The 26383-nt window shown below is 37.9% G+C and overlaps 1 protein-coding gene across 2 annotated transcripts; it reads left to right on the plus strand.

Moving 5' to 3' along the window:
- On the plus strand, positions 1-26383 carry NUCKS1 (nuclear casein kinase and cyclin dependent kinase substrate 1). Of its 2 annotated transcripts, none has more exons than XM_082648643.1 (7): positions 1-223; positions 15557-15606; positions 17151-17256; positions 19957-20012; positions 23145-23297; positions 24066-24212; positions 25150-26383. In XM_082648643.1, the coding sequence occupies exons 1-7, from the start codon at positions 207-209 to the stop codon at positions 25347-25349; spliced, it is 729 nt and encodes a 242-aa protein (XP_082504769.1). In that variant the 5' UTR covers positions 1-206; the 3' UTR covers positions 25350-26383. The 2 variants fall into 2 exon arrangements, with proteins under 2 accessions (XP_082504769.1, XP_082504768.1); XM_082648642.1 differs by having other exon boundaries at positions 2-223; positions 24063-24212.

Raw genomic sequence — 26383 nt, forward strand, 5'->3', positions numbered from 1 at the left:
CCATTTTGAAGAGACAGGGGAGCGGGGGGCTCGTCTGATTAAGGGGCCCTGAACCAAGGAGCAGCGGAGTTTGAGAAGCCAGCAGCTCGGGGTTCGGCGGCAGCGGCCCCCTCGGCCGAAGTTGGGGGGGGTGGGGCGCCGAGCGCGCGGGGTGGGGGGGGTCCTGGTCTTTGGCTTCTCGACTCGGTCCTGTTTCGACAGCGAACATGTCTCGGCCTGTCAGGTCAGTGCGGAGTCCGAGGCCTGGAACGGGTTGGAGGGGGTTGGGGTGAGTGGTGAAGGAGTGGGGGACAGAAGCCTAGAGTCGGCCCTCTCCTGTGCCACGCGCGGCCTCCTCCTTTTCGGGGCCCGCGCGCGCCCTTGAGCGTAGGGGGCCTTGCTGGCCCGCGGGGCTGCGTGGGGGTAGCGGCCGCGCGCCCATGCGCGCGCTCCTCCCCGCCCCGCGCCGTTGCAGGGCTCTGGGCTGCTTTGCTGCCTCCCCCACTCGCCGCACTGGAGCGGGCGGGGTGTTCCCTGAACCTCCGTCGGTCGGAGGGGGAGGGGTGTGAAGTCAGCGCCCCCACCCAGGCCCCACCTCCTCCGGTCCGGCCCCTTGGAGCCGGCCGCGGGGACCAGCGGACTGGGTCTCGGACCCCACCTTAATGGGGGGGGGGCGGAGACGCCGTATTGTCCCTTCCCCCCTCGGCTTGCGTGGGGGTGGGGGGGGACTCAGCCCTTTTTCTCTAGCGGACGGGGGTGTTCCATGCAAAGCAGGAGGGGCAGCTCTGCCGCCGGGCCCCGCCTCCGTCCTCCGGGTCGCTGCAGAGCCCCGCCTCTCGGATCAGGCCGGGCGTGGGCGGGACGCGTTCTTTTTCCCTCCGCAGCCGAGAGAGTTCGGGACTAGGCCCTGGAAAATGACTGCTGTGTCCCCCCCAACTCGGAGTTTTGAGCTGGTTAACCCCCGCTACCCCGCCTCGAGTTCGCTCTTTGCCTCCGACTAGAAATGTCCTTCCTCGGAAATGTCCCTACTCAGGGAGGTGTGGGTTAACTGCACGACCTAAATCCCGTGTGGTTCTCGTTCCCGCTACCTCTCTTCCTCGGCGTACACGTCTCGGATGTTTTTGTAATCTTATCTTTACCTTGAATAACTTTAATAATAAACGGGCTAGATTCGGTTAATCGGTAGACTTTATTCTGAGAATTTCAACAAGTTTGCTGTTCCCCAGCGGACGGTGGAATCGCCCTTGGCCGTCCTCCCGGCTATCGTATGGAATGTGCCATTTATGGAGGGGTGTGGCTTAATCCAATCTGTTGAGGCCTTACGAAGGAGAGCTGTTGCAAATAAATATTACTTTTAATATAATGTCCTTGGCGCTTTCAATGTAAGGAATTGGCTGCTTTGCATAGTGCTTTATGGATAAATAGGTTTAGTTTCTAAATGTTTTAATAGTTGTTGCTTCCCCTTCTTCATACCAAGTTGTGAGGAACGGAAGTATTTTGAGCTAGAGCTCTAAAGGGAGGTTTGGAACCCCGGAAAGGGTTTTGTGCTACACCGTTCTGTCTGCAGACTAGAACAGCAGTCTCCGGCTGGTGGGGGTATGGGGCTGCATGCTCCTACGCTCGGGGTGGGCGTGAGGAGAGTGCTAACTAACTACCTGACAGCTTTTCTGCCTAATTTAAACCCACATCTCCGATAACTCACCATCGCCACCGGGAAGAGTTTTGCCTACTTTTTGGCACGGAGTCTGAATAGATACTGCAAATTATAGTTTGCATACTTTTTTTGGCATAATAAATGACCAGTGTATCCCATCAGTTTATGAATAAATGACCAGTGTATCCCATCAGTTTATGTAGAGTATTTTCTTTAGGATCAGGAGAAATAGACAATATCATAATAAAGATTTGTTTCATCTGGATTGGATCTTCTGTCTTCTGGGAGTAAATTGCTGTGTGGTGAAGTTGGACTATTACTTTTCTTTACCTTTTAACTGCAGTTCACTAGGTTTTGATGACTTTTAATTTTATTGTTGTAATTTTACTCATTTGCCTGAGTTTGTGCTCCCAAATTTAGACGCTGGAACACGAACAGAACTTTTTTTTCTTGAAAACTTGGATTTTTAATGTCACCGGGTAGGAGTAAATATATTAAGCACGTTCTAATCAGTTTTTTGAAGGCATTGGGATTTGTGCACAACTTTTTTCTTGCTCAGTCTGTTAAAAGTAATTTTAACTGTATATTTGCCCCTAATTGAAGAATGGAGTTAATATATTGTGGGCATTTTTGGGTCACTTTCAAGTTATTAATTTTAAAGCAACTTGGTTTTTGATTATATATTTTAGTGAAGAAGTCTCTTTGTAACTTTTTTGAAAGCCTTTAACATACTCTTGACCAATAATAAAGCAGAAATAATTAAACTTGACTTTGGTGGTTTGTTAAATTTTGCAATAAAAAAAGTTCTGCCTTAGGGAAGTGCTTTTGTAATTGAAGAGTCTGTGTACTTGAGGGAATGTAACAAAAAAAAATAGATGTTGACCCAATATCAGAATGATCAACCTTGTTTAAAAACAAACCAAAAACAAGAAAAGCATGTGTTGGAAAATGTGTCCCTGCAGCTTCTTTTGGGATATGTTTCTGCCCTTAGGCCTGTATATAATTTTGAGGATTTTCTGCTTTTCATTTTTTACTGTGACTATTATTTTCATTTTAATATTAACCTAAGCATTTAAGGAAGATTTAGAAATGTACTAATGGCTGCTTGACACCAGTTTCCAAATGAATGGAATGATGAACTGACCGGCTACAGCAGGGTTTTCCGTAGATGTGTGCAACACATATCTAAGTAGTTTTGTTCACACTGTATTGCTTTCACCTTTTACAGTATCTGACTCATATATAAATGAGAGCTGAAATATTTTAGGCCTTGGATTCAAATTTATAGCGTAAAATTGCAGTCTTAGAGCCAGAAAAAAAATTAGGCAAATTCATTTTACGAGTGACTTAATGTGGGGACCTGGACAAGTGAAGTGCCTTGCATCACACACTAGTAGATGCCAAGATTGGGCCTAGAACCTAGATTCTTAATTTACAGCCCTGCTTATCCTCATCCTCCCCCCTTTCCACATAATCGCTTGTTTCTTCTACCAGATAAGTGTTGATGTCATTTTAGTGTATGGCACTTTTAACTTTTCAAAATGCTTTCATGACTCTTACCCTTGTGAGGTAGGGAAGAAAATGCTGTTACTTTTGAAAGAAAGCTCAGAGATTTACTAACTTGCCCAGCCTAGAAACCAGGTTTTTTGAAATTTACCTTCGTATATTCTTCAGAGATCTTCCTCCCTTATTGAAAATGGTCCAAATCACTCAGATCAGTCTGTTTGCTCCTTTCTTTATAATGTAAGTGTACCTGATGTCTTGTCTTCTTTTGTTTAGTACTTGAGACTGCAAGGAACCTTTAACATTGAAAGTTTAGATGTGAAAGCATAGACTTTTACAGATTGATATAAAATTTTTTTGGTCATTTTTTATTTATGTTGAGAATCAGCTTCCCCAAGATTCCAGATTGCTTTCTTTTCAAAGAGAATTCGGTTGGAATGTGTGTGGATTTCTGAAAAAAAATTGATATTTTCTCTTACCAGAAAATTAGTTTCAAAAAGCCCTCGGTTAAAGGGAAAAACTTGGAAACCTGAAAATTCAAGGTAGCTTGGAATTAATGATACACAGGAAGACACTTAAGAGTTTAGTATACTAGTAAATGTGGTTTTAGATGAGCGTGGTTCCTTGTATCTGATCTTATTCTCTATGTCCAGGTCGTGTGTGTGTTTGTGTGTGAAAGAAGTGTGATTTTATTAACCTTTGATCTGTACATTTATTATTACTTTCATGTCACTTTCTTCTAAAAAGACATAAACTCTTCTGTAGACTTTACCTTCAAAGATATCTCGCATAATAACTTGGAAAGCCTGAATAATGGGGGAGTTAATTTTATAACAACACTTAAGTATTCAACATTTCCCAACATATATGTCTTTAATCTGAAAATTACAAGAAGACAATGTTGGGAATTCCCTGGCGGACCAGTGGTTAGGACTCAGCACTTTCACTGCCGGGGCCCAGGGTTCAATCCCTGGTTGGGAAACTAAGATCCAGTGTCCGGCGAGGCCAAAAAATAAATAAAATGCCCAAAAAAAAAAAGACTTTAAAGTTTGATTTTTTTTTTTTGGAGTAATTACCAAATAAACATTTACTAAGAGTAAGTGCAGAGTCAGGTACAGAGGATTTCACTTTATCTTGTTTTATCCTTATTACAACCCTGTAATAGAGGATTTTTTTAAAATTCCCATATAGTAGATGATGAAATAAGCTTAAATAATATGTTACTCAAGGTCACAGAACTGTGAAACAGCCAAGATTTGAACCTAGATTTTCTGAATACAATGCTGGCATTCTTTCTGTGGTAACACTCTTCCCTTCCTAGTGTTTGGCATGAAGATGGTCAAATGCTATTTTATTTTGTAATCTCCAAATAATGGTGAGTGCATTCTGTATGCACTGGTTTTTAAGCTCTATGTAGAAAATACTTGAGGGGAAATATATGGCCAAAATATTTTAAATAGCAGTTTTTTCAACTTACTCTTCAAAACAATTCTCAGAATAAGTTTTAATTAAAAGCTTTTTTTTTTTTAACTAGAACTGAGATTAAGTCCAGTTCCTTCAATTTACTACTGATGACTTTTAAGTCTAGGAGCTAAGGCGTAGAAATGACAGTAAAGCTGGATTTAGACTGCATGAGTCTTACCTATTTAACTCTCCATTAGATTTACATTTATTATATACATTTGATTCACGTAGAATGTTTTACAGGTTCACAATCCTTAGTTTGAAACCACTGGGGACTATATGTGTTCAGAAGTTCAGATTTTTTCAAAAATTTAAAAAATGGGGGCTTCCCTGGTGGCGCAGTGGTTGAGAGTCCGCCTGCTGATGCAGGGGACACGGTCATGCAGGGGACACGGTCATGCCCTGGTCCAGGAAGATCCCACATGCAGCGGAGCGGCTAGGCCCGTGAGCCATGGCCCCTGAGCCTGCGCGTCCGGAGGCTGTGCTCAGAAACGGGAGAGGCCACAACAGTGAGAGGCCCGTGTACCATTAAAAAAAAAAATTTAAAAGATAACAGGGCGCCTATACTGTATATATAATGTACCATCACCAGGTCTGGGGCAGTGCTCCTATAATCAAACACATTAATCTCTGTGGTAAAACCTAGGAATTTTCACACTAAAAGAAAATCCTAAAAAGCCCCTCTTGTTTGCCCCACATGTGTTTACCACCATATAAATTATGAAAAGACTTGGTTGGCAGAACTTTTTGAATTTCTAAATTGTAGATAAGAAGACTAGACCTTTAACAGCACAGTTCCTTTCTCAACCTTCAATTTTAGAAAAAATAAAATTACTCGAAACTCAATAGAGCCATCACTTAATGAGCAACACTTTTTGTGCCAATTCTGCCGGATACTCCTCATGTTTTTCAAAATCTTGAACAACTCTGAGCAAGGTATATATTATCCCTTGTTTCATATGTGAGAGGGCTGAGGCTTAAATTAAGTAACTGATCCAGTTCACCTAACCATTAAAAAGGAAGCAGGAATTCAAATAGAAGTTGTGGCCAGTGTGGTCTTTCCAATCAGACACTGCCACGGGGTGTTAACTCTTTCTTGTGGTAGTAGCACATTTGGGGGTCATGGTTCATAGCAGGACTTTGGTGGGGAAGACCAACTTTAAAGTGAGCGGGGGAGGGGCGGGGTGGGTGGAGGAAACGAAAATTTTTTCGAAGGAATAAGAATATGAGAAGGGGTTAATTAAAGGAAAAGACACCTGAACGTAGAGGAAAAAGCACTGAAGTAGTGTGAGGCTTTAAAAGTGGGAGGAAACATGAATGTTAGATAAGTGGCATTTAAGTGTATACATAATCAGGGACATTTCCCCCTGACCAAAGTAAGTGAATAGATTCCAAAGCCACCTAAAGGACACCACAGAAAATTAATGGGCTCATTTTACGTACATGTATAGATGCAAGAATGCCAAACAGTATTAGCTAACTGAATCCAATATGTATTAAAAATACATATGATCAAGTAGCATTTGTGCCGGGAATAAAACTTAAAATCTGTCACTGATTCATATTAAAAGACCAAAGGAGAAAAACCATAGCATTTGAAAAGATTCAGCACCTATTATAAAACTCGTCAGTGTATTACAATTAGAAGGAAATTAAGATTAATAAATTGGGGTTGATTTAACTTGACAAAAGTTACCAAGATAAGTGGTTGAGTTTTAGTGTTTGAAATCATTGCAATACAACTAGTTAATAAGGAGAAAGTAGTTTTGAATAAAGAAAGGGAGATTGATTTTATTTATGTTTTTGATCTGTTTTCCCCAGAAATATAAAAAGGCCACCGTTCTGTGTAACTCTGGGACACCATCTGTGTTACATCCACATTATAGTCCATGTGAATAGTGCCCCTCTGGCACTTAGAGACTGCGGTGTTGTGGTCAATAAGAGAAAACATTTGATTTAGTATATGACCACTTTGGTCAAAATGGGGCATCCCTGTGTTTTGTTTAAAAAATATTACTATCTAGGTTCTAGGAAGTGGAACTGATTGTTACAGAATTACATTGCCATATTTTAAAATAATATCTAAATAGCCATAATTATAGGTCTTTAAAATATTTTTGGTGAAGAGACCACAGGTTGCCAAAGTGTTTCAGCTGGCTATAGCATGTTTTCAGGTGCTTCTTAGTGCCTATCTACTTATTGAACTGTGCACCTGTTCAGTTACCTGCAAAGCAGGGTGATCTTCAGGGAGATTTCATGTGTCAAGATAAAATGGCCCAGAAGATGAATTACTTGAGAAACTAAAACTTAGCTCCACTGAGAAGTAAAAATCCAGCCGGCTATTCATTGGGCTGGGATAACAGACTATCTTCCACAGATATGCTACAACTGGCAAGATTCATAACAATGCTTCTTTGACTACTGCTTTCCTGCTACGAAAAGATTCTCTAAAATCAGACTGTCAGAAACTTACGCTATTTGAAATTATATCAATCAGAGTGAAACATCACACTTTTGTCAGGAAAAGCTAACTCCTTCTGACACGGAGAGCTATCTTGATTTAACATTTTTAGAGCTTCAAATGAGGGGTTGCTGGGCACAAAATTCACATCTACCTAAACTTCTTTGCCAAGAAATAGGACCCAAGGTCCACTTCACTGTCTAGACCTGATGTAGACCCCTTTTCACACAGTCTGCTGTGCTTTGAGCCTATCAAGGCACTGCTTCATTTAAGTTTCACCTAAATTGTACCCTTCCCCAAATCCTTTTTAAGTTTTCCTCTGTTTGGTGAGATGCTCCACACTTCTGATGTTCCATTACCTTTATTGTAATGAGTCAGTAAATCTTTTTCAGGCTACAGATTTGTCCCTGGTAGTTGGGTTAAGACAATTGGAAGAGTTCACTGAGAGTCCCAAGACTCTTGCTGCAGACAGGACTACTTGGTAATGTGCTCATCTGAGACCCCTTTAATCTCACCTGCTTGAGGTTTACTCTGTTCCTAATTGCATAGTTTTTGCACTAAACTTCCTGTTGGGAAAAACCTAGCCCATTTTATTTACAGAATACTTTGTTATACTCAGAAATTTGTGTGTGACTTTTAAATAAAATAGTATACTATATGGAGAGAATATGGTGGAACTGAATGTATTTTGGGAATAAGGAGTGCCGTATAAGAGTTCATATTTATTCATCTGGACTGAAATATTGGCAAGTTGATAAATTTAGGAGGGCATTGTGACAACTATCTCAAACATATACCTGGCTCGTCATTCAGAACTCCTTTATTCCCCTTTTGTGCAGAAATTTACTTTTTCCATTTGAAAAACTTTAAAGAGCTATTTCCTGTAATGTTCTTGATTTTAAATATTTACTTTAAAATTTTTGCTTTCTTGTATCTTGTGACTGTTTTTGAATTCTGTTTAATTGTAGAAAGCAGAATGATATAAGATGCAGTCAAAGCAATATATCTTAGCCAAAAGGAACGTGAAGCTCAAAATAAGCAACTGTGAGAAATTAACCTGAATTGAGTTTAGGTATCCCGGCTTCTATGAACTAATTTTCTTATATCCTGAGAAAACTTGGCATATGAAGAATCTTGAGGGATAGAAGAATGGAGAGAGGTAAATGTCCTAAGTTTTAAGGACATTTGATATGCAGAAACTTTAGTATTTAGCCTTGAAGAAAAAAGTGGAAACTGTCGCACAAATTTTAAGGGCTGCTCTATGCAAGAGGGTTAGGATTTAGACCATGGTGATCCCAGGAGCTAGACAAGACAGAATTGGTCAGTGGACTTTAGAGGCAGATTTCACCTCGCTGAGAACTGTCTCATTATCCGGTTTTCTTGGAATTATTTGCCTTGGGAGATCATGAAAGGTTCTCAGTCATGCCCTTCCAGGGACATTTGTTGATAGAATAACACGTTTTGGGTAAGATTGGATTAGATTGTCTAAGGTCCAGTAGCTGTAATACACCTGGTGGTGTATCACCCTTCCCTCTGTCCCCCACGGGCCACCAAACTTTGATAGGTGTTATGAGTGCTTAAGTTTAAAAAAAGTGGTTTTCTTTTTTAATATTTATTTATTTATTTTTGGCTGTGTTGGGTCTTCGTTTCTGTGCGAGGGCTTTGTCTAGTTGCGGCGAGCGGGGGCCACTCTTCATCGCGGTGCGCGGGCTTCTCACTATCGCGGCCTCTCTAGTTGCCGAGCACGGGCTCCAGACGCGCAGGCTCAGTAGTTGTGGCTCACGGGCCTAGTTGCTCCGCGGCATGTGGGATCTTCCCAGACCAAGGCTCGAACCCGTGTCCCCTGCATTAGCAGGCAGATTCTCAACCACTGCACCACCAGGGAAGCCCCAAAAAAGTGGTTTTCTTAAAACAGTGAATTAAAATAGGAAGAGATGTTATACTTTTGTGGCCGTGGATTAATAACAAATCGTTTTTTGTAAAGGTCAAACTAAAAACTACTTTGGAAATCATTTTATTCTATAGCAGTGGCTCAGACTTTTTTGATGAAGTTCCTATAAGATATACATTTTGCATTACAATTTGCTACACACAAGAATACAAATACCTGAAACAAGTTTCAGGAACTTGCCAGTTATTTAGGTGTAATTTTCTCTGATATTTTCTATTTGCTTCTTTTTCTTTTAAAATGCTGGTTATAGGGAATTCCCTGGCAGTCCAGTGGTTAGGGTTCAGTGCCCTCATTACCAGGGGCCTGGGTTCGATCCATGGTCAGGAAGTAAGATCCCACGCGAGCCGCAGCCAAGAAAATAAAGTGCTGGTTATACATCAGTAAATTGATTTCAGGACCCAATAGTGGGTTGTGACCAATAGACTGAGAAACATTGTTCTAGATGTTTATCACTTGGGTGATTAGTGAAAAGAGCTATGTTAGCTATTTTGGGTTTCTCAAAACTTAGATTTCAAGTGCACTTTAAGTGCCTAATGAGAAAATTGCTGAATTCTAGAAAATTAGCTAGGTGTTTCTTCTTCCCTGCATTGGTCAGAACAATAGGACTTCTTCAGGGTAAAAATGGAAGATAGCTTGATTGAGCTAAATAATGTAGTAAATTGTCAAAAAGTCTCTCTGATTTGCCTTGAGAAAATGATTTTGTGTTCTTTAATACAAAGCTTAGGGTGTCAATAATTAAATGTGGGTTTCTATTTTAAAGTTCTGCTTCCTCACCTGGAACTTAATTGTTTCTCCATATTTTGATGTGCAGGTTTGTTAAAGAGTAGCACTTAATTTTGTGGTTTTAAGTTGTTTTCTCATGTTTAAGGTTCAAAGGGTTAGATGAGATCATCTCAGAAAATGTGGTAGTTTCCATCTCTGAAATACTGTTGATCCTTGATTCTTTAGAATGTTAGTTTTACATACCTCACATTTCAGGAATATTATTGATTTGGTCTTGGATGGTTGCTGCTGTAAGAAAGAAAAGGCATTTTGGGGGGTAGACTTACCAGTATTTAGTAAAAAGAAGTTGATGATTAAGAGAATGGAAGAAAAAAAATCCTATTGCTTGAGTTATCCACATTTGGTGCCAAAAATGGATCTTTTAGTGTTCTTTGTCTAGCTTCCAACTTTACCTTTCATTTTTGCACTTTGATGCAAAAGTAAGGGCTTAATCTCAAAGCCCTCTGGTGATCATCCAGGAATTGGTTCATTTGTGACCAAGGTACCTTTAGGATCTAAATATAGCGATTATATCAGCTTTTAAAAAGAGCAGGCACATAATTGAAGTTTTTCTTTTTCTTTTTTTTAAACTTATTTATTTATTTATTTTTGGCTGCGTTGGGTCTTCATTGCTGCGTGCGGGCTTTCAGTGAGTGGGGGCTACTCTTCGTTGTTGTGCGTGTGTGGGCTTCTCATTGCGGTAGCTTCTCTTGTTGCAGAGCACGGGCTCTTAGGTGCACGGGCTTCAGTAGTTGTGGCGCACAGGCTTAGTTGCTCCGTGGCACGTGGGATCTTCCCGGACCAGGGATCGAACCTGTGTCCCCTACATTGGCAGGCAGATTCTCATCCACTGTGCCACCAGGAAAGCCCCTTAATTGAAGTTTTTGTGTTCTTATAGTTTCTATTTTAAACATTTGTTTTCCTTACTGGGTTACAGTTCTCTTTTCTAGTGCAAACTTTTAGACTTACTTAGATGGAACTCCAGTTGATCTGAGTGATAGAAATCGATCTAACTTAAATGGTGGACTTAAAATAGCTACTGTTGCTACTTTCTCTGGCCTAAATGGCAACTGAAAACTTTATCATAAAGTTGGAAATAATATAAAAATAGGGGGGTATTTTTATATTGCATTTTAATGAAATGAGCAACAAACTCTTAAAGACAATCTTTCTAAATAGCACTAGAATCAGTACTCTAAGACATAACGTTTTTATTTTATTTTATTTTTTAAGACAATGGTTTTAAAAGGAGCAGCTTAATCGTGCTGTTCTAATAAATAAGAGTGTTACTTGTGTATTTACATGGGTTCAAGATTGCAGTAGTAGTCTGGGTGGAACAAGTAAGTGCTTACAAGAAATAATGGCTGCTATTTATTGGATAATTGTGTACCTGGCCCTCGAAACAATCTTGAGAGATAGGTATTGTTATTCCTATTTTACAGGTGAGGAAACTGAAGTTCAGTGAGGGCAAGTAACTGGCAGAGCCAGGATTTCAACCCAGTTTTAAAAATCTGTGTTTTTAACTTTTATGCTATATTGAAATTTTGTGTTGTCCTCCCAGTTCCAGTTTTTGATGCTCATTTTACACTGAAGAGTTGGTTTAGCTTTGGCATTTAATTTAAGTAATAAAAATGAGAATGTTTCTTTGTTTTTAGCTAGAGGTAGGACTTCCTATGACTTTAGACTTAAATATTGACTTCTTAATTTCAACTTTGCATAGGAATAAGTTCATCAAAAATGTATATCAACCCTGAATAAGGTAAATCTCTAAGTAGTGGAAAACAATATGTTTTGAATAAGCATCTTTAGAAAGCAAAAAATGAACCAAACTATTATTATAAATCATTATAATGAGTTTTTGTGAATGACCCTTGTTATCATAGATCTTTTATTTAAATTATTTATTTTTGGCTGTGTTGGGTCTTCGTTTCTGTTTGAGGGCTTTCTCTAGTTGTGGCAAGCGGGGGCCACTCTTCATCGCGGTGCGCAGGCCTCTCACTGTTGTGGCCTCTCTTGTTGCGGAGCACAAGCTCCAGATGCGCAGGCTCAGTAGTTGTGGCTCATGGGCCTAGTTGCTCCGTGGCATGTGGGATCTTCCCAGACCAGGGCTCGAACCCGTGTCCCCTGCATTGGCAGGCAGATTCTCAACCACTGCGCCAAGGGAAGCTCCTTTCATTTAAATTATTTTTTCTTTTCCCCTCTTTAGCATTTATAGATGGATTTTTTTTTGACTAGTTACCCTTAAGGCAAGAGTGCTTCTATATTCATATTTTGCTTTACTCAGGTTTTAGTTTTTGTGATAAATAATATTTATTATGTAAGATAATTCTGGCCATTTTCACATAATTGAAAGTTAAAATATTTTGTGTTTCAAGGGAAGCAGTAGTCTTTCAATTTAGTTTTGAAATTTTTTAATTTAATTACTTATGTAATGTCAGTATAGTCTGTGTGACATTTCTGTAGTTTTCCTGTGTTGAAAACTAGGATAGAAAAAAATGTACTAAATAATTGCCTTTTAAATCTTTCTTCTTATTTTTGGCCGCACTGTGCAGCTTGCTGGATCGTAGTTCCCTAACCAGGGATTAAACCAGGCCACCGCAGTGGAAGCGCCGAGTCCTGACAACTGGACCTCCAGGGAATTCCCCTTTAAAATCTCTTAGATTTTAAATAACAAGTTTTTCAGTTTGGAGAAAACTAAATTTTCTTTTGTCGTTGGCAGTGGGATTAAATGTCTGATAAGTTGAAAACTCCAGTGGTACATGCATCCCCTCTACTGATTCCCTTTCCCACACTAATCCTCTGCAGATGCCAAGTCCAAGTCCATTCACTCATCAAGCCTTCCTTGAATTTGGTGTTCCAGATGAAGGAGAGACAACCCCTGTCCTCAAGATGTTCACATTTAATAGGGAAGACAGACATTTAGTAGTTTATGTAGTATCAATAAGGGAGTAAAGTTGTTGAGAGGTGAGGTTATATCTGATATGAGTGAGAGTGATACGAATAGCATTCTAAGCAAGGGAGCTGCATGACCAAGTGGTAAAATAACAACCTGATTGGTGGAATTAAGCCTCCTGGGGTTGCTTGCTTGTTAAGTGGCAAGAGATGAGATCTTAAAAATCTTTAAGGAGATTGGATATTATCCTCTAGAGTATTTTCTAAAATTAGGTTTCTAACAGAGCTCTTAAAATTCGGTCCTAAGAGCAAAAAGTTCAGAAAACATTTGAGTGCCTACTTTTTACCTTGTTCTGTACCAGAAATGTGGATATAAGACATGATTGTTACTTTCAAGAAGCTTAGATTAGTGAAGAAAACAAATGGTACAGTGGTACATGTTAAGATGTATGGTGTGCAAAAGGATAGTTGACCATTTACAATTGAAAAAGTCGTCTTTTTCATTAAACTTTGATAATTTTATTTAATTTTATAGAGCAGCTTTTTAGATCTGTCAAGCAACGTAGGTCATCAGTTCCAACAGATGAGGAACTGAGGCCCAGAGAAGTAAGTGATTTGCTTGAAATTCTAGAACCCAGGATTCCTACTAACAGATTCTTTATCTTGTACTATATAATTCCTTTTTGGAGTGTTTCTAGTGATAGACTAAGGAAGTAACTATATCATTAGTAAACTGTTAGGAAGTTCTTTATATTGAACCCACACTTAATCTGATCACCAAAGCTAACATGTTTTCCCTTTTGCAGGTTAAAAATCCCAGTTTATTCAGTAGTTCTTCATATGATCCTTTGCCATATGGTTACCCTCCTTTATATAGTCTCGTAGGATGTATCTGTTGATATCAGAAATTGATACCGGAAATTGTACCAGTATTTTAGCTGCAATTCCACCAGCTAACCTAAAATTATTATGCCCGCGATTTCAGAACCTGTACATAATTGTTAGAGATAAAGATTTAAAACTCCCTCTTCTGGCTCCTTTCTCCCTAGTTCCATGTCCCATTTTCCTTGATCCTAAGTAATGCAGAAAATGGTCATCTTTGCACTGTGTTCATAATACTGTTTTTCATGGCATCTGTCATTAAAAATCCCTATTTCCTGGAACATGATAAGCATTTGGTTACTAGCGGCCCCCAAATAGGGTTTTTTTTAAGAAAAAATATTTTTATTTTATTCTTTTTTTTTAAATTGTGGTAAAATAACATATTTACCATTTTAACCATTTTTAAATGTACAGTTCAGTAGCGTTAAACACATTCACATTTTTGGGCACTCAATTTCCAGAACTCTTCCTCTTGCAAAACTGAAACTGTACATACCATTGACTCCCCATCCTCTACTACCCCACCCCTGGCAACCACCATTTTACTTCCTATCTCTATGAATTTGATTAGGTAACTCATGTAAGTGGAACTAATAGCAATATTTTTGAAATTAATTTTACTAATAGAATGGTATCTTTAATATATAAACTCATTTTCTTATAACAAAATATAGTTACAACATATTTTATAGTTTTGCATCTTGACTCATTGAGGCAGTAAAGTCAGAAGATAATTCATTGTTGGTAGACTAAAGAAAAACAGAATACAAAATTCCTTAAGAGCCTTTCTTTTTTCTTTCTTTCTTTCTCTTAAATCAAGGATGTGGCTATACCTTCCTCCACATCTAAGCCCCAAACATGTGTTCAGCATTCACCCCACCCTATCATTTTTTGCATATTATATAGAAGTTCTGCCTGCACTTGAATTCTGACTCTCCTGTTCTTGCATTTAAATGGTGTCTTAATCTATAAAACCAGGAATAGTCCTCGACTTAGGTTTAAGTGTAGTTAGTGGCATGTTTCCCTTATAGTTCTTTCGGTTCACTTGTTCAGTTTCCATTTAGTTACAGTACATCTAAGGCTCTTTTAAGTTCCAGGCTGTTTGGATACTAACATGGAAGCTCTTATATCTCTCTAAGAGAGGAATTTTAAACTTTTAAGTTTAGAATATGAAGTAGGAAAATGGAAATCAAATTTGTTTGAGATATTAAAGATGCCTTACCTAGTAAGAAGTACTTAAAAATCACTGAGTCAAAAAAAAAATCACTCAGTCAAGTAAATACATAAATTTGTATCTTTAATAAATGCTCTTTAGGGAGTTCCATGTAGCCTAGTAGTTAGGATTCCAGGTTTTTCACTGCTGTGGCCCGGGTTCAATCCCTGGTCAGTGAACTAAGATCCTGCAAGCTGCGCGGCATGGCCAGAAAAAAAAAAAAAAAGGTCTTTAATAACGAGCATCTTTTGAATGAATCCATTTTTTTCCATCCCTTCCTATGTAAGGCTTAACTTACCGTCACCATAGTGACGGTAAGTTAATTAAATATAATTAACTATTATAATTAAAAGTCACTTTGCCGTGAAAAAAACTCAGTACTAACGTTATTTATCAGGTGTACACGTGTGTATATCAGTAAGAATAAAGTAACATTTACAGTTTTGGTTTGTGTGCATATGATATCATCTCTGTATAATGAATATTTATGGTAGTTTGGCTTATTTTGCTGTTTTATGTACTTGTGGGAGGTGGGAGGTTGTTTTGTAGGAAAGGATAGTATTTGGGCTATGCCTCAGATGAGCAATATGAGAATTGTCATTTGAAATACTTTGGGTTTAAGCTATACTTTCCTGTAACAAAATGTGACATTTTTTGGCTGAGTTAGGGGCTTGTTGAAAAATAAATTTCAGAGAGCTAGTTCTAATTCTGTTTGTGAAGTAGAAATGTGGGTTCTGATATCTTAGAAAAGTCCTACATTTTTGTGATCTTAATTAGAGTCTCTTCTTTCTACAGAAATAGGAAGGTCGTTGATTATTCACAATTTCAGGAATCTGATGATGCTGGTAAGTTTTGTGATTTCAATAAGTTGTAAATTCGACTGACTAGTGGAAGAATACCCAGTTTCTGTACATTCTTATTATTCTTTTGAAATAGGTTTCATTTTTTATTTTTAGACTGTTGGTGTATATAAATTATGTCAATCTGTGTCACTCAAAACAAACGTTGAACTTGCATGGATTTTAACTTTTCCTTAGTAAATCATTGAAAATAAACACTTGAATAATTTTTTTCTTATCTGGTTTTGGAGTCCAAAGTTTAAATGTGCGATAATTCAGATGCAGTGTTTATTAGTTTAATATATCTCCTGCTATAATCACGGTAAAACTCATACATTTTAATAGGGAGTATGTAAATTTTTTGCATAATAAAGAACGATGAGAGTATTTTGTGAAATACCTTTGATTTGTGAACTAACTCAGAGTGAGTAGTGCATCTTAAATTGTAGCCATAAAAGGTCTTTTTAGGGTATGTCCTTACTCTCATTTTCCAGATGTGTTTACTATTCTTTTTCCTTTATTTTTTTAAAATCTAATTTTACTTTATAAACATAATATGTACCTTGAGAAAACCTAGAAAATGCAGCAATGTATAAAGAAGAATAAAAACATAATCCACCCTCCCAGAGGTAATACTAATATTTATTAAATGCTTACTAAATGTTTGCACTTACTCATTTAATCCTTAGATCATTCCTGTTAAAATGGGATTATACTATTTTTATTTCCATTTTACAGATAAGGAAACTGAGGCAGAAACATTATTCAAAGTCCTTTAGCCAACAGATGGCCATTTTAACTTTTTTGTCCTTTTTTTCCTTTTAAAAATATAGTTGACATCTTGCTATAGAATTTTGAGTTCTGTGCCCCTCCCACCCCACCCCTACTTATCTTTCTTGTGTTACTAAAAGTTTACGTTGGTTAATGGTTGTATGGTATTCCATAATTTATAATTATCCAACCATTTAATAATTGCTGAAGCTTCCGACTATTCTAGATACTCACGATTATATATGATGGTGTAGTAAATAGTTTTGGAATAGTCACTTTTTAAGGTTTTATAGGACTTTTTAAATTGGAGGTATTTTCCTCAAGTGCCAGAGTGTGCTATATATAATACTTTAGTTTAAAAGTAATTTACTTGATAACAGTAATTGTGTTAGGATTGTAGAATTGTGGGTTCTTTACAGTCTAAAATGCTTGTAATATAACCAAATTACTATAATAGTTTCCAAATAAATATGAAGATGTGGAAACATGTAAAAGTCTTTAACAAATTAAAAGGCTAGAATATAAAGTAAGATATTTGACAGTGGGTATATTAAAATATACACATGAGGACTAGAGAGTAATATGCAAAAATGGAAATGATTGAGTTAAGGTGGAACTGGAGTAGAAAAGATTTTTTTTTTAATGAAAGAAAATTATTTAGGAAATTCTGCCCTCTCACCTTTTAAATAGCATGAGAGAATTATCAGTAAATAGAGTGGTAATTTTGACATGTAAAAATCATAATATAGTTCATTGAATTTGAAAAATACTTTGTTTAGATGAAGATTATGGAAGAGATTCGGGCCCTCCAGCTAAGAAAATTCGATCATCTCCCCGAGAAGCTAAAAATAAGAGGCGATCTGGAAAGAATTCACAGGAAGATAGGTAAGAGGCATAAGTCTGATTCTTCTTACACTGTCACCACTCAGATGAGGATAGTGTCTGGTCTCTAAATTGGTAGAATCTTCAGTTACTTTGGGAAAGTGCTTATTGTTCACTTAATGTTGTTTTGCATGTTCCATGTTATCTCAGACAGTGCTTCTGAGTCTAGAGGTTAGCCTCTTTAAGGTCATGGAATCCAAGGTGAGCTGCAAGTATGCCAGAATGACTTTGGTGCTACTTCAAACCTCTGAACACAGGCAGAAAGATTGTTTAAGTATATAATTTGTTGCCCAAGGTTAGTATTGGCATTTTCATTGTAGAAATGGCAAAGAATAAGTGGCCTTTCCTATTCAGTCACAAATCATTGGCAGAATCATAACTAAAGCTTATAGAATGTTGCATTGCCTGCCGGGTTTTACTATCTATAGTCAATTCTACTTTGTTTAAATAATTTAATCATTTTGGGCTGTTTCCTTTCCCTTAGTTTTATAAATGAATTCAGATGAGTTGTATTTTTAACTGTAATTGCCTCATGAGACGAGGGTATTGTAGCTTTCATCTCTGCTCTTACAGCTATACACATGGATTCACTCTCGTACTCAGTGTAGCATAACTTTAAGACCTCCTTGATGGTGGTGGTGGTGATGATGATAGTTACCGTTTATGATTATTATGTGCCAGTATCTATTATATGCTAATTTATATTCATTATCATTTAATTCTCACAAAACCTTTATTAGGGTAAGTAATATTAACTTAGAGGGGTCAGTGATTTATCCAAGGACCAGCAAATAGACGAGTAGGTTTTGAAACCATGTCTGTTGGACTCCAAAGTCCATTTTTTTAACCATTAGGCTATACCACTTCCAAACAATACTATTAAGTATGAGCAGTTCAAAGAAATGAAATAATAATTCTCACTAGTTCTTCTAAGTTATTTACTTTTGAGCACTAAAACCACTATAATTCCTAGGCAGAAATCTTTCCATTCTGAATTCACAGAACGCTAAGTTTGTAAAAATAATACTAATTAATAAATGTACCTAAGTATTTTCTGTTTGCTTGAATCGCTAACATCTAGTATTTTCTTTCCTGGAGAATTTCAGAAATCTGGAGAAATTTTGAGGAAAAATAAGACAAAATTATACTGTAGGGAGACACATTTTTCATAGTTTCATAATATATCTCTCTAATCCAGTTTTATATAGCAGCCCAACTTAGAACTATCTTTCATTATATTTATTTTATTTCTCCTAGGAATGAGCATCTTCATGGCCTCTTGTAATGTCTCATCAATATAATTGATATCTAGCCTAAATTTTTCCTTGTTGCAGTCATCTGGCTTTATTACTCTCTGCTAAGTGTCCAGGAATGGTTGAAATAAATATAGCTTTTGTTGCCATTTGTATTAAGTGCCTTGTACGTTTATTCCCTTAGACCAATATTATGTTGCTTTTTGTGTTGGTCTCTACTTAAACGTTTAGCTTTTACTTGACTTCACTGTAATGGTGCTCAAGGATTAATGGTCTCTATAAACTCAATAATAAAAGAACTAGAGGAAATGATACCGTTCTTCATCATTGTAATAGACTTGTGAATTAAATGCTTACTTTGCATAAGATATTTATATAGAACAGTCATAGATTTCAGAATTATAGTATATTTGGATCAGATTACTTAGTAAAGAAATGTGTTCGGTTTTTCTTTTTGCTTAGGAATCTTGGGTTCAATAGGTGGTCATTTGAGTGTGGTCTAAATTACAGGAATACCAAAAGAGATTTACAGGATCTGCTGTTTGAGAAAAGAAAGCTATCAACTTTTATGTGACTTTCTTTTTTTGTTTGTCAGGATTTCTCATGGAATCATAAAATTTTAGCGCTGAAGAGTACAAGTGATTTGCCTAAGATCATACAACTAAATAATTCATGACAAAGACAGAACTCTAGAACCCAGATTTCCAATTTAAGATTTGTGAAGATATAAAATGTGCATCTTTGTGACCTAAAAAGTTATTTTATAAAACTTTTCATTGAAGCTCGTTAACTTCTTATTTTACTCTGCAGTGACCTTTAGCTAGCTTTTATTTTCTCCATGATACAAGGCAGGCCTATGTGTTGAGGTTTCTGATGTATAGAAATATTGGATCCTAAATATTAATATTAGGAGGTAATTAATTGATTTGTTTTCATTTTGTTTTAGATAATTTTTTTAGGCATATTGTAATTTATATAACTAAACTCCAGTTTCCTTTAATAATTATAAAGGTGTTTTCTACATCTATATTTGGGGCTATCCATTTACTTGCCTACTTTACCACCATTGATACATTATATAATTTATTTTCAGTATATTCATACTTTGCCTCTGACAACAAAAAATTTTTCTTAGTAAATGTTCTCCTGAACCAGGTCTTATCCATAGGTGAAAAGTTTTTAGCCTGTGTTGAGATACCTTCTTTTTTTCCTTTGGGTCTTCAGAGGGAGCAGTGTTTTCTAAAAGTAGATAAAATTGTTCTTAATCACCAGCATTCCTATGAAGTAGGGAAATAATGCAAGCAAGCAGTTTCACTCCTCAGCATCTGTTTGAATATTTTATGTATAAAAGAGGTTTTCTTCGGCGTTCTTCTCCAGTCAGATACCAGAGATTTACGTTCACTTGGATTTTGATCTAAGATTTTTAATCTTTTCCCCCTTCCGCTTACAGTGAGGACTCAGAAGAAAAAGATGTGAAGACCAAGAAGGATGATTCTCACTCAGCAGGTAGTAAAGAATTTTTAATGTAATAGGTGTAATTCTATTTATATATTTATTTATTGGGCATTTTAATAAGTGGTTTTATTATAATGCCAGGCTCTGTGGTAAATGCTGCATTACAAACATTATGTGTTTTCATCTTCAAAGAGCTCACAGTGGTTCTCAATCCTGGTGGCTTATTGCAGTTTCCTATGAAGGAGATTTGTTTTGTTTTTTGTTTTATTTTGTTTGTAGGTTTTGTTTTTAGTTTTTTTTTTTGCGGTATGCGGGCCTCTCACTGCTGTGGCCTCTCCCGTTGCGGAGCGCAGGCTCAGCGGCCTAGCCGCTCTGCGGCATGTGGGATCTTCCCGGACCGGGGCATGAACCCGTGTCCCCTGCATCGGCAGGCGGACTCTCAACCACTGCGCCACCAGGGAAGCCCTGTTTGTAGGTTTCAAAAAAAAAAAAAATTTTTATTTATTTGGCTGCGCCAGGTCTTAGTTGTATTGCCGCGTGCAGGATCTTCATTGCAGCGTGTGGGATCTAGTTCCCTGACTAGGGATCAAACCCGGGCCCCCTGGATTGGGAGTGCAGAGTCTTAAGCGCTGGACCACCAGGGAAGTCCCTATGAAGGTTTCTTTGTTTTTTTGGTTTTTCTAATTTATTTATTTATTTATTTTTGGCTGCATTGGGCCTTCATTGCTGCACGCGGGCTTTCTCTAGTTGTGGCGAGCGGGGGCATCTCTTCGCTGCCGAGTGCGGGCTTCTCACTGCGGTGGCTTCTCCTGTTGCGGAGCACAGGCTGTAGGCGCGCAAGCCTCAGTAGTTGTGGCACACAGGCTCAGTAGTTGTGGCACACCGGCTTAGTTGCTCCGTGGTGTGTGGGATTTTCCCGGACCAGGGCTTGAACCCGTGTCCCCTGCATTGGCAGGCGGATTCTTAACCACTGCGCCACCAGGGAAATCTGATATGAAAGTTTTTATAATGTACTTAATATCCATCCCATCCCAGGACTTCTCATTCAGTAAGGTCTAGGTGGGATGTTGGGGCTTTGTTTTGTATAAGTATTTACAGATTATTCTCATGCATAGTCAAAATTGAAAACCATTTACATGAACAAATAAAAGATATCAAACTAAATAGAATAGTAAGAATAAGGGGGAGTGATGACTCCAGGTTGGAAAGCAAACAACGATTAGTTTCAATCTGACTCTTTTTAGCTGGGAAGTAGACCTTTGAAACAGTAGCCACAGAGAAAGTTTTTTTGTAAGAATTCTAAATTAAAAGAATTAATGAGGGGCTTTTCTGATGGCGCAGTGGTTGGGAGTCCACCTGCCAATGCAGGGGACACAGGTTCGTGCCCCAGTCCGGGAAGATCCCACATACCGCGGAGCGGCTGGGCCCGTGAGCCATGGCTGCTGAGCCTGTGCGTCTAGAGCCTGTGCTCCGCAACGGGAGAGGCCACAACAGTGAGAGGCCTGTGTACCGCAAAAAAAAAAAAGAATTAATGAGGAACTGACTAAATTAAATGTTAAATCCTGATTACTCATTGGTATTTATTTTTTAAAATGTAACTCTTAAAAGAATTGAGAGTTTATCCCATCTTGCTCCGAACCATTTTAGTTGTGGTCTATATTCCCCTGCTTTTGCCTTCCTGGATCCCCCTTTAAATGAGACTGCTGGGCTTCCCTGGTGGCACAGTGCTTGAGAACCTGCCTGCTGATGCAGGGGACACGGGTTCGAGCCCTCGTCTGGGAAGATCCCACATGCCGCAGAGTGGCTAGGCCCGTGAGCCACAACTACTGAGCCTGCGTGTCTGGAGCCTATGCTCCGCAACAAGAGAGGCCGCGACAGTGAGAGGCCCGCACACCGTGATGAAGAGTGGCCCCCGCTTGCCACAACTGGAGAAAGCCCTCGCACAGAAATGGGGACCCAACACAGCCAAAAATAAATAAATAAACAAACCAATGAACCGACATTTTTAAAAAAAAAATGAGACTGCTATTTAGCTAATATGTAGAGAGGGTAGACAGAGTTCCACTGGATTCACTCCACTGAGCTATTTTGCGTTCGTTTTTTTCTCAAGTCTGCTAATTGTCTGAAAATAAATTATATTAACCTTTTGCACTAGTGCTGTTGTGATAATGTAACGTACACTTTTATTCATCTGCCTTGTGAATCCTAATTTGAATCTCTTACATTTGTAAGCATTTGAGCAATTCAAGATGAATAACTCTGTACTAGTGTTAAGCTACTGTGAGGTGCGTTTAGTTTTGAGTCTACCAAAGTCAGTTCCGTTCCGTATGTCTATTTGTCTTCAGGTGAGGTTTTGGGTAGTGAAAGTGATGACTTGAACACTGACCATGGCAAAGCTTATAAGACTTGAGTGTTTCTGGAAGAGTAACAGCTAAACCTTAACAGAATAAGGGAGCCTCAGAGTCCAGGAGAAGGGCTGTAGGTAGAGACTAATAAAAATATAACTTGGTCTAGAGCCAGTAGGCTGGCATCCTGTTGTTTAACCAGATTTATGCACAACCACAACTGTGTGTTGAAAAGAACTTTTAATTAATAAACTATAGTATATGAAAGTAATTTTTTTATAAAATTGTATTGAGATCTAATTGATTTTAATATGTGTTTTAAAGATTTCCCTCAATCTCCTCTAAACTGAAATGGCCACACCTCATTCATTGAAAAGGGATAGTAGTTTGGCATTATTTTAGATTCTGTATGTTTTATATCTTAGAATAAATATCATTGGAAGACAATCTTCCCCTGTTCTACTATTTAAAAATATTTTTCTAACTAGTTTCTAAAAACTGTGTAGATAGGTTTGAATGTGATTGCGAATTTCAGGGCAAAGCAATGATACAAGTTTAAAGTATGTTATAGGAAACATGTGCTCACACCTTAATTCAGCTTTATTATTACTTAGAACTACATGCCTAAGTTATTTCATATGTGCTAGTGGGTGCACAGTCTTATGCAAGCTCATTCTTTGAATTTTAGCTCTTTTGTGTATTTTGTAGAAATTTTTAGGGATAAAATTTACCCTTTTTGAATGAAATAAAGCTGCAGGTTATATCTCATGTCGGCTTTTCTAGTCAGCTGTCAAACCCATAACTCTTTGATCATTGCATTATTACTTGGATATTGCAGAGGACAGTGAAGATGAAAAAGAAGATCATAAAAATGTGCGCCAGCAACGGCAGGCAGCCTCTAAAGCAGCCTCTAAACAGAGGGAGATGCTCATGGAAGATGTGGGCAGTGAAGAAGAACAAGAAGAAGAGGATGAGGTGCCATTCCAGGAGAGTACGTAAAGCTGCCTTGTTACTTTGGTCATGGTTGTAGTTTGTGACCTCGATTACTTCCACATTTTTGTGGATGCTCAGTGTTAAAATCAGTTGCTTAAATTAGATACTAACTATTAAAAGAGATGACTGTTTTGATATCTGTGTATATTTTAAAAGGTTCAGAGATTCTCATGATCGTTATGTCCATCATTTCTAGTCAGATACTGAGTGAACAGTTGTTAGACTAACAGTTACATGGCGGGTGTTGTGATTAAGATTTGTATTTTGGCTTGGTGGAGAAGGGTGTAGACCTCTCCTTGCAAAAAAAGGTGTTAACTAAATTTAGATGTTTCACAGGTTACTCACATTAATTAATTACATGTATATCTGCTTTGTATGTAGTTTTCTTACTTCATTTGTTTATACTTGGGCCAAACACACCAAATCAGTTGTTTCATTTCCCTGGTCTCCTCAGGACTATATAGGAGTGATGGAACTACCAAAAGTTACTTGATGGCTTCAGTTTTTATCCAGATTAAGTCTTATCTTTTCCTGTTTTCAACGTACTCTTCAAACAAGCCAGTCATGTAACCCTCATGGTGCGTGCTAAACCATTTTACAGGTGGGGCCAGTGACAGCTCCAACCAGATTGGTAGTATCTGCAAATAGAATCCAAGAGTGTTTGACTTCCAAATCCATTCTCCATTCTTAGCACTCTCTCCCTTTGTTCACTTGGAAGGCTGTATACATTAAGTTGGACGTTGAAATTCTTCTTTCCTCTCAGAAGATTCCGGCAGTGATGAGGATTTCCTAATGGAAGACGATGATGATAGTGACTATGGCAGTTCAAAAAAGAAAAACAAAAAGATGGTTAAGAAGTCCAAACCTGAGAGAAAAGAAAAGAAAATGCCCAAACCCAGGCTAAAGGCCACAGGTGAGCTCTGCAGAAGTCAGATTAAATTACTGCTTTGAAAAATGTGAAGAACCAATAAACCTCTACAGAAGTTCTTCATTAGGGCTTGGCATTGGCCACGTACTTAACAAAAATAAAAGGATCCTGTGTTCTATACCTGGAAGTATCACTTATTTATTAATTAGGACTCCAGCCCCTCTGAAATTCTGGTGGCTTAGCCCTGTTCTTCAACTACTGCCATACGAGAGGCAAGATTTGGGAATGACCTATTAGTGTCAGGTACAGTGGTAGAAACACCCCACCAGCATAGCTGTTACTGCCCTTTTCCCCCACTGATATCACAATCCCAGCAGCTAGTAAAGACTTGAAATTGTGAAAATACACACCTACAGTAATACATTTAAGTTCTGTGTTCTGATTCCTACACCATCTTCTGTGCTAGCAAAATAAAACCACACTTGACAGCAAAGATTCATTTTCTTTAGGCCCTTGTGGTTCCTACCAGGTATTCTCCTATTTGAAGCTAGTTTGTGATTAAATCAGAAAGCTGGATTTGCTTTTTCTTTATTCTAGCAAATAGAACTTTTACTCATCATGTCTTACTGTTAGTAATGATGGAACTGTTAAAAGTTATTTGATGGCTTTAGTTTCTATTCAGGTTAAGTTGCATCCCCTCTTCTTCACCCAAGTTTTAAACAAAAACAATTTTTAGTTTCACAAGCCACTAAGGATGATGTGCAGTTTCTATAGCATCCTGTTTCTCTATTGTAAACATTACTGCTAACATAACATTACAGTGTTGGTTAAAAGGGTTGGGAAACCTATACCCACCTTCATTTTTAGTAAGTTAGGGTGTTGTCTTTATAGATTTTTTTTCTTACAGATTATTTTCTTTAGTAGCTGATTTTGTTAAAGATGCTTTCTTCCCTTCCCCAAATTGGTATTTTTCTTCTTTCAGTGACGCCAAGCCCTGTGAAAGGCAAAGGGAAAGTGGGTCGCCCCACAGCTTCAAAGGCATCAAAGGAAAAGACTCCTTCTCCCAAAGAAGACGACGAGGAACCAGAAAGCCCTCCTGAAAAGAAAACATCTGCAAGCCCTCCACCTGAGAAATCTGGGGATGAAGGGTCTGAAGATGAAGCCCAGTCTGGGGAGGATTAAAAGTGATGATGGTTTGGGGAGAGATTTTATTAAAAAAAAAGAGAAAAAAAAGAGAAAAAAGAAAAAAAGAGGGAAAAAAAAAGAAAACCTACTTAAGATAGAATATGGTTTTGGCTATGGCTTGACTCATGGGCTTTCAATGCTTTTTTTTTTCCTTTTGTTGAAAATAACATTTTCTTTTTCTTTCCTTTTTTTTTTTTTTTTTAAGAAAACCATTGTATGTTTAATTTACCTTTTTTGTCTATGGGTCTCTTTGTCACGACCCCCTCTTTTCCCTCCCCCTCTTTCCCAATGAAAGCCATGTTAAATTAATCACTGGATTGACTGCTTCATCTTTTTATTTTTAATGGAGGGTATGCCACAGTTGTAAAGCAATAAGATTTGAGGTGAACACTATGGAAATTTTGCTTTTTGCTAAATGGTAGCAAGTTAAACAGTAATCAGAAAACATAGAAGGTTTTAGTTAAAAATGATTGTTTCTCTACCTGAACTTTTTAAGAAAACAGTTGTCATCTAATACAAGTTTATATTCTATATACAAAAATATGGATGTCTAGAAAAATCATGACTTTAAACTTCCACTGATGGGGTAGGTAGGAGATAAAGATGAATTCAGAATTGTTACTAAAAGTATTCATGTTTTTTTATCTTGGGGCAGCACAGGGAATTGAGGTTACCTGACCTTGTTTGAGGGTGTGGGTTATTTTTTTTTTTTAATTTCATCACTTGTTATCTCTAAGAGACTCGGAGCCAGTGATCCTTTATCCTGCTACAGTCTTTAAGGAACTTAAAAAAAAAAAAAAAAGCAAGGGCCGCCAAAACTTAAATCTTTCTTGATTTTCTATTTCATTCTCTAATGGTTCATGTTTTAAAATATATATATGTATCTATTCTGTTTCTTGGATAAAATTTTACCAAGGATCAAAAGAAGAAACCCTAGAATTTAAATGGGGAGATCTATATATCACAGTGGATTTCTTCTCAAACTGACAATGTTTAGGTTTTAAGCAAATAAAGTACCAGTTAATGTGAAA

Source organism: Grampus griseus (genome assembly GCF_964374135.1).
Source record: "Grampus griseus genome assembly, chromosome: 1".
NCBI lineage: Eukaryota > Metazoa > Chordata > Mammalia > Artiodactyla > Delphinidae > Grampus > Grampus griseus.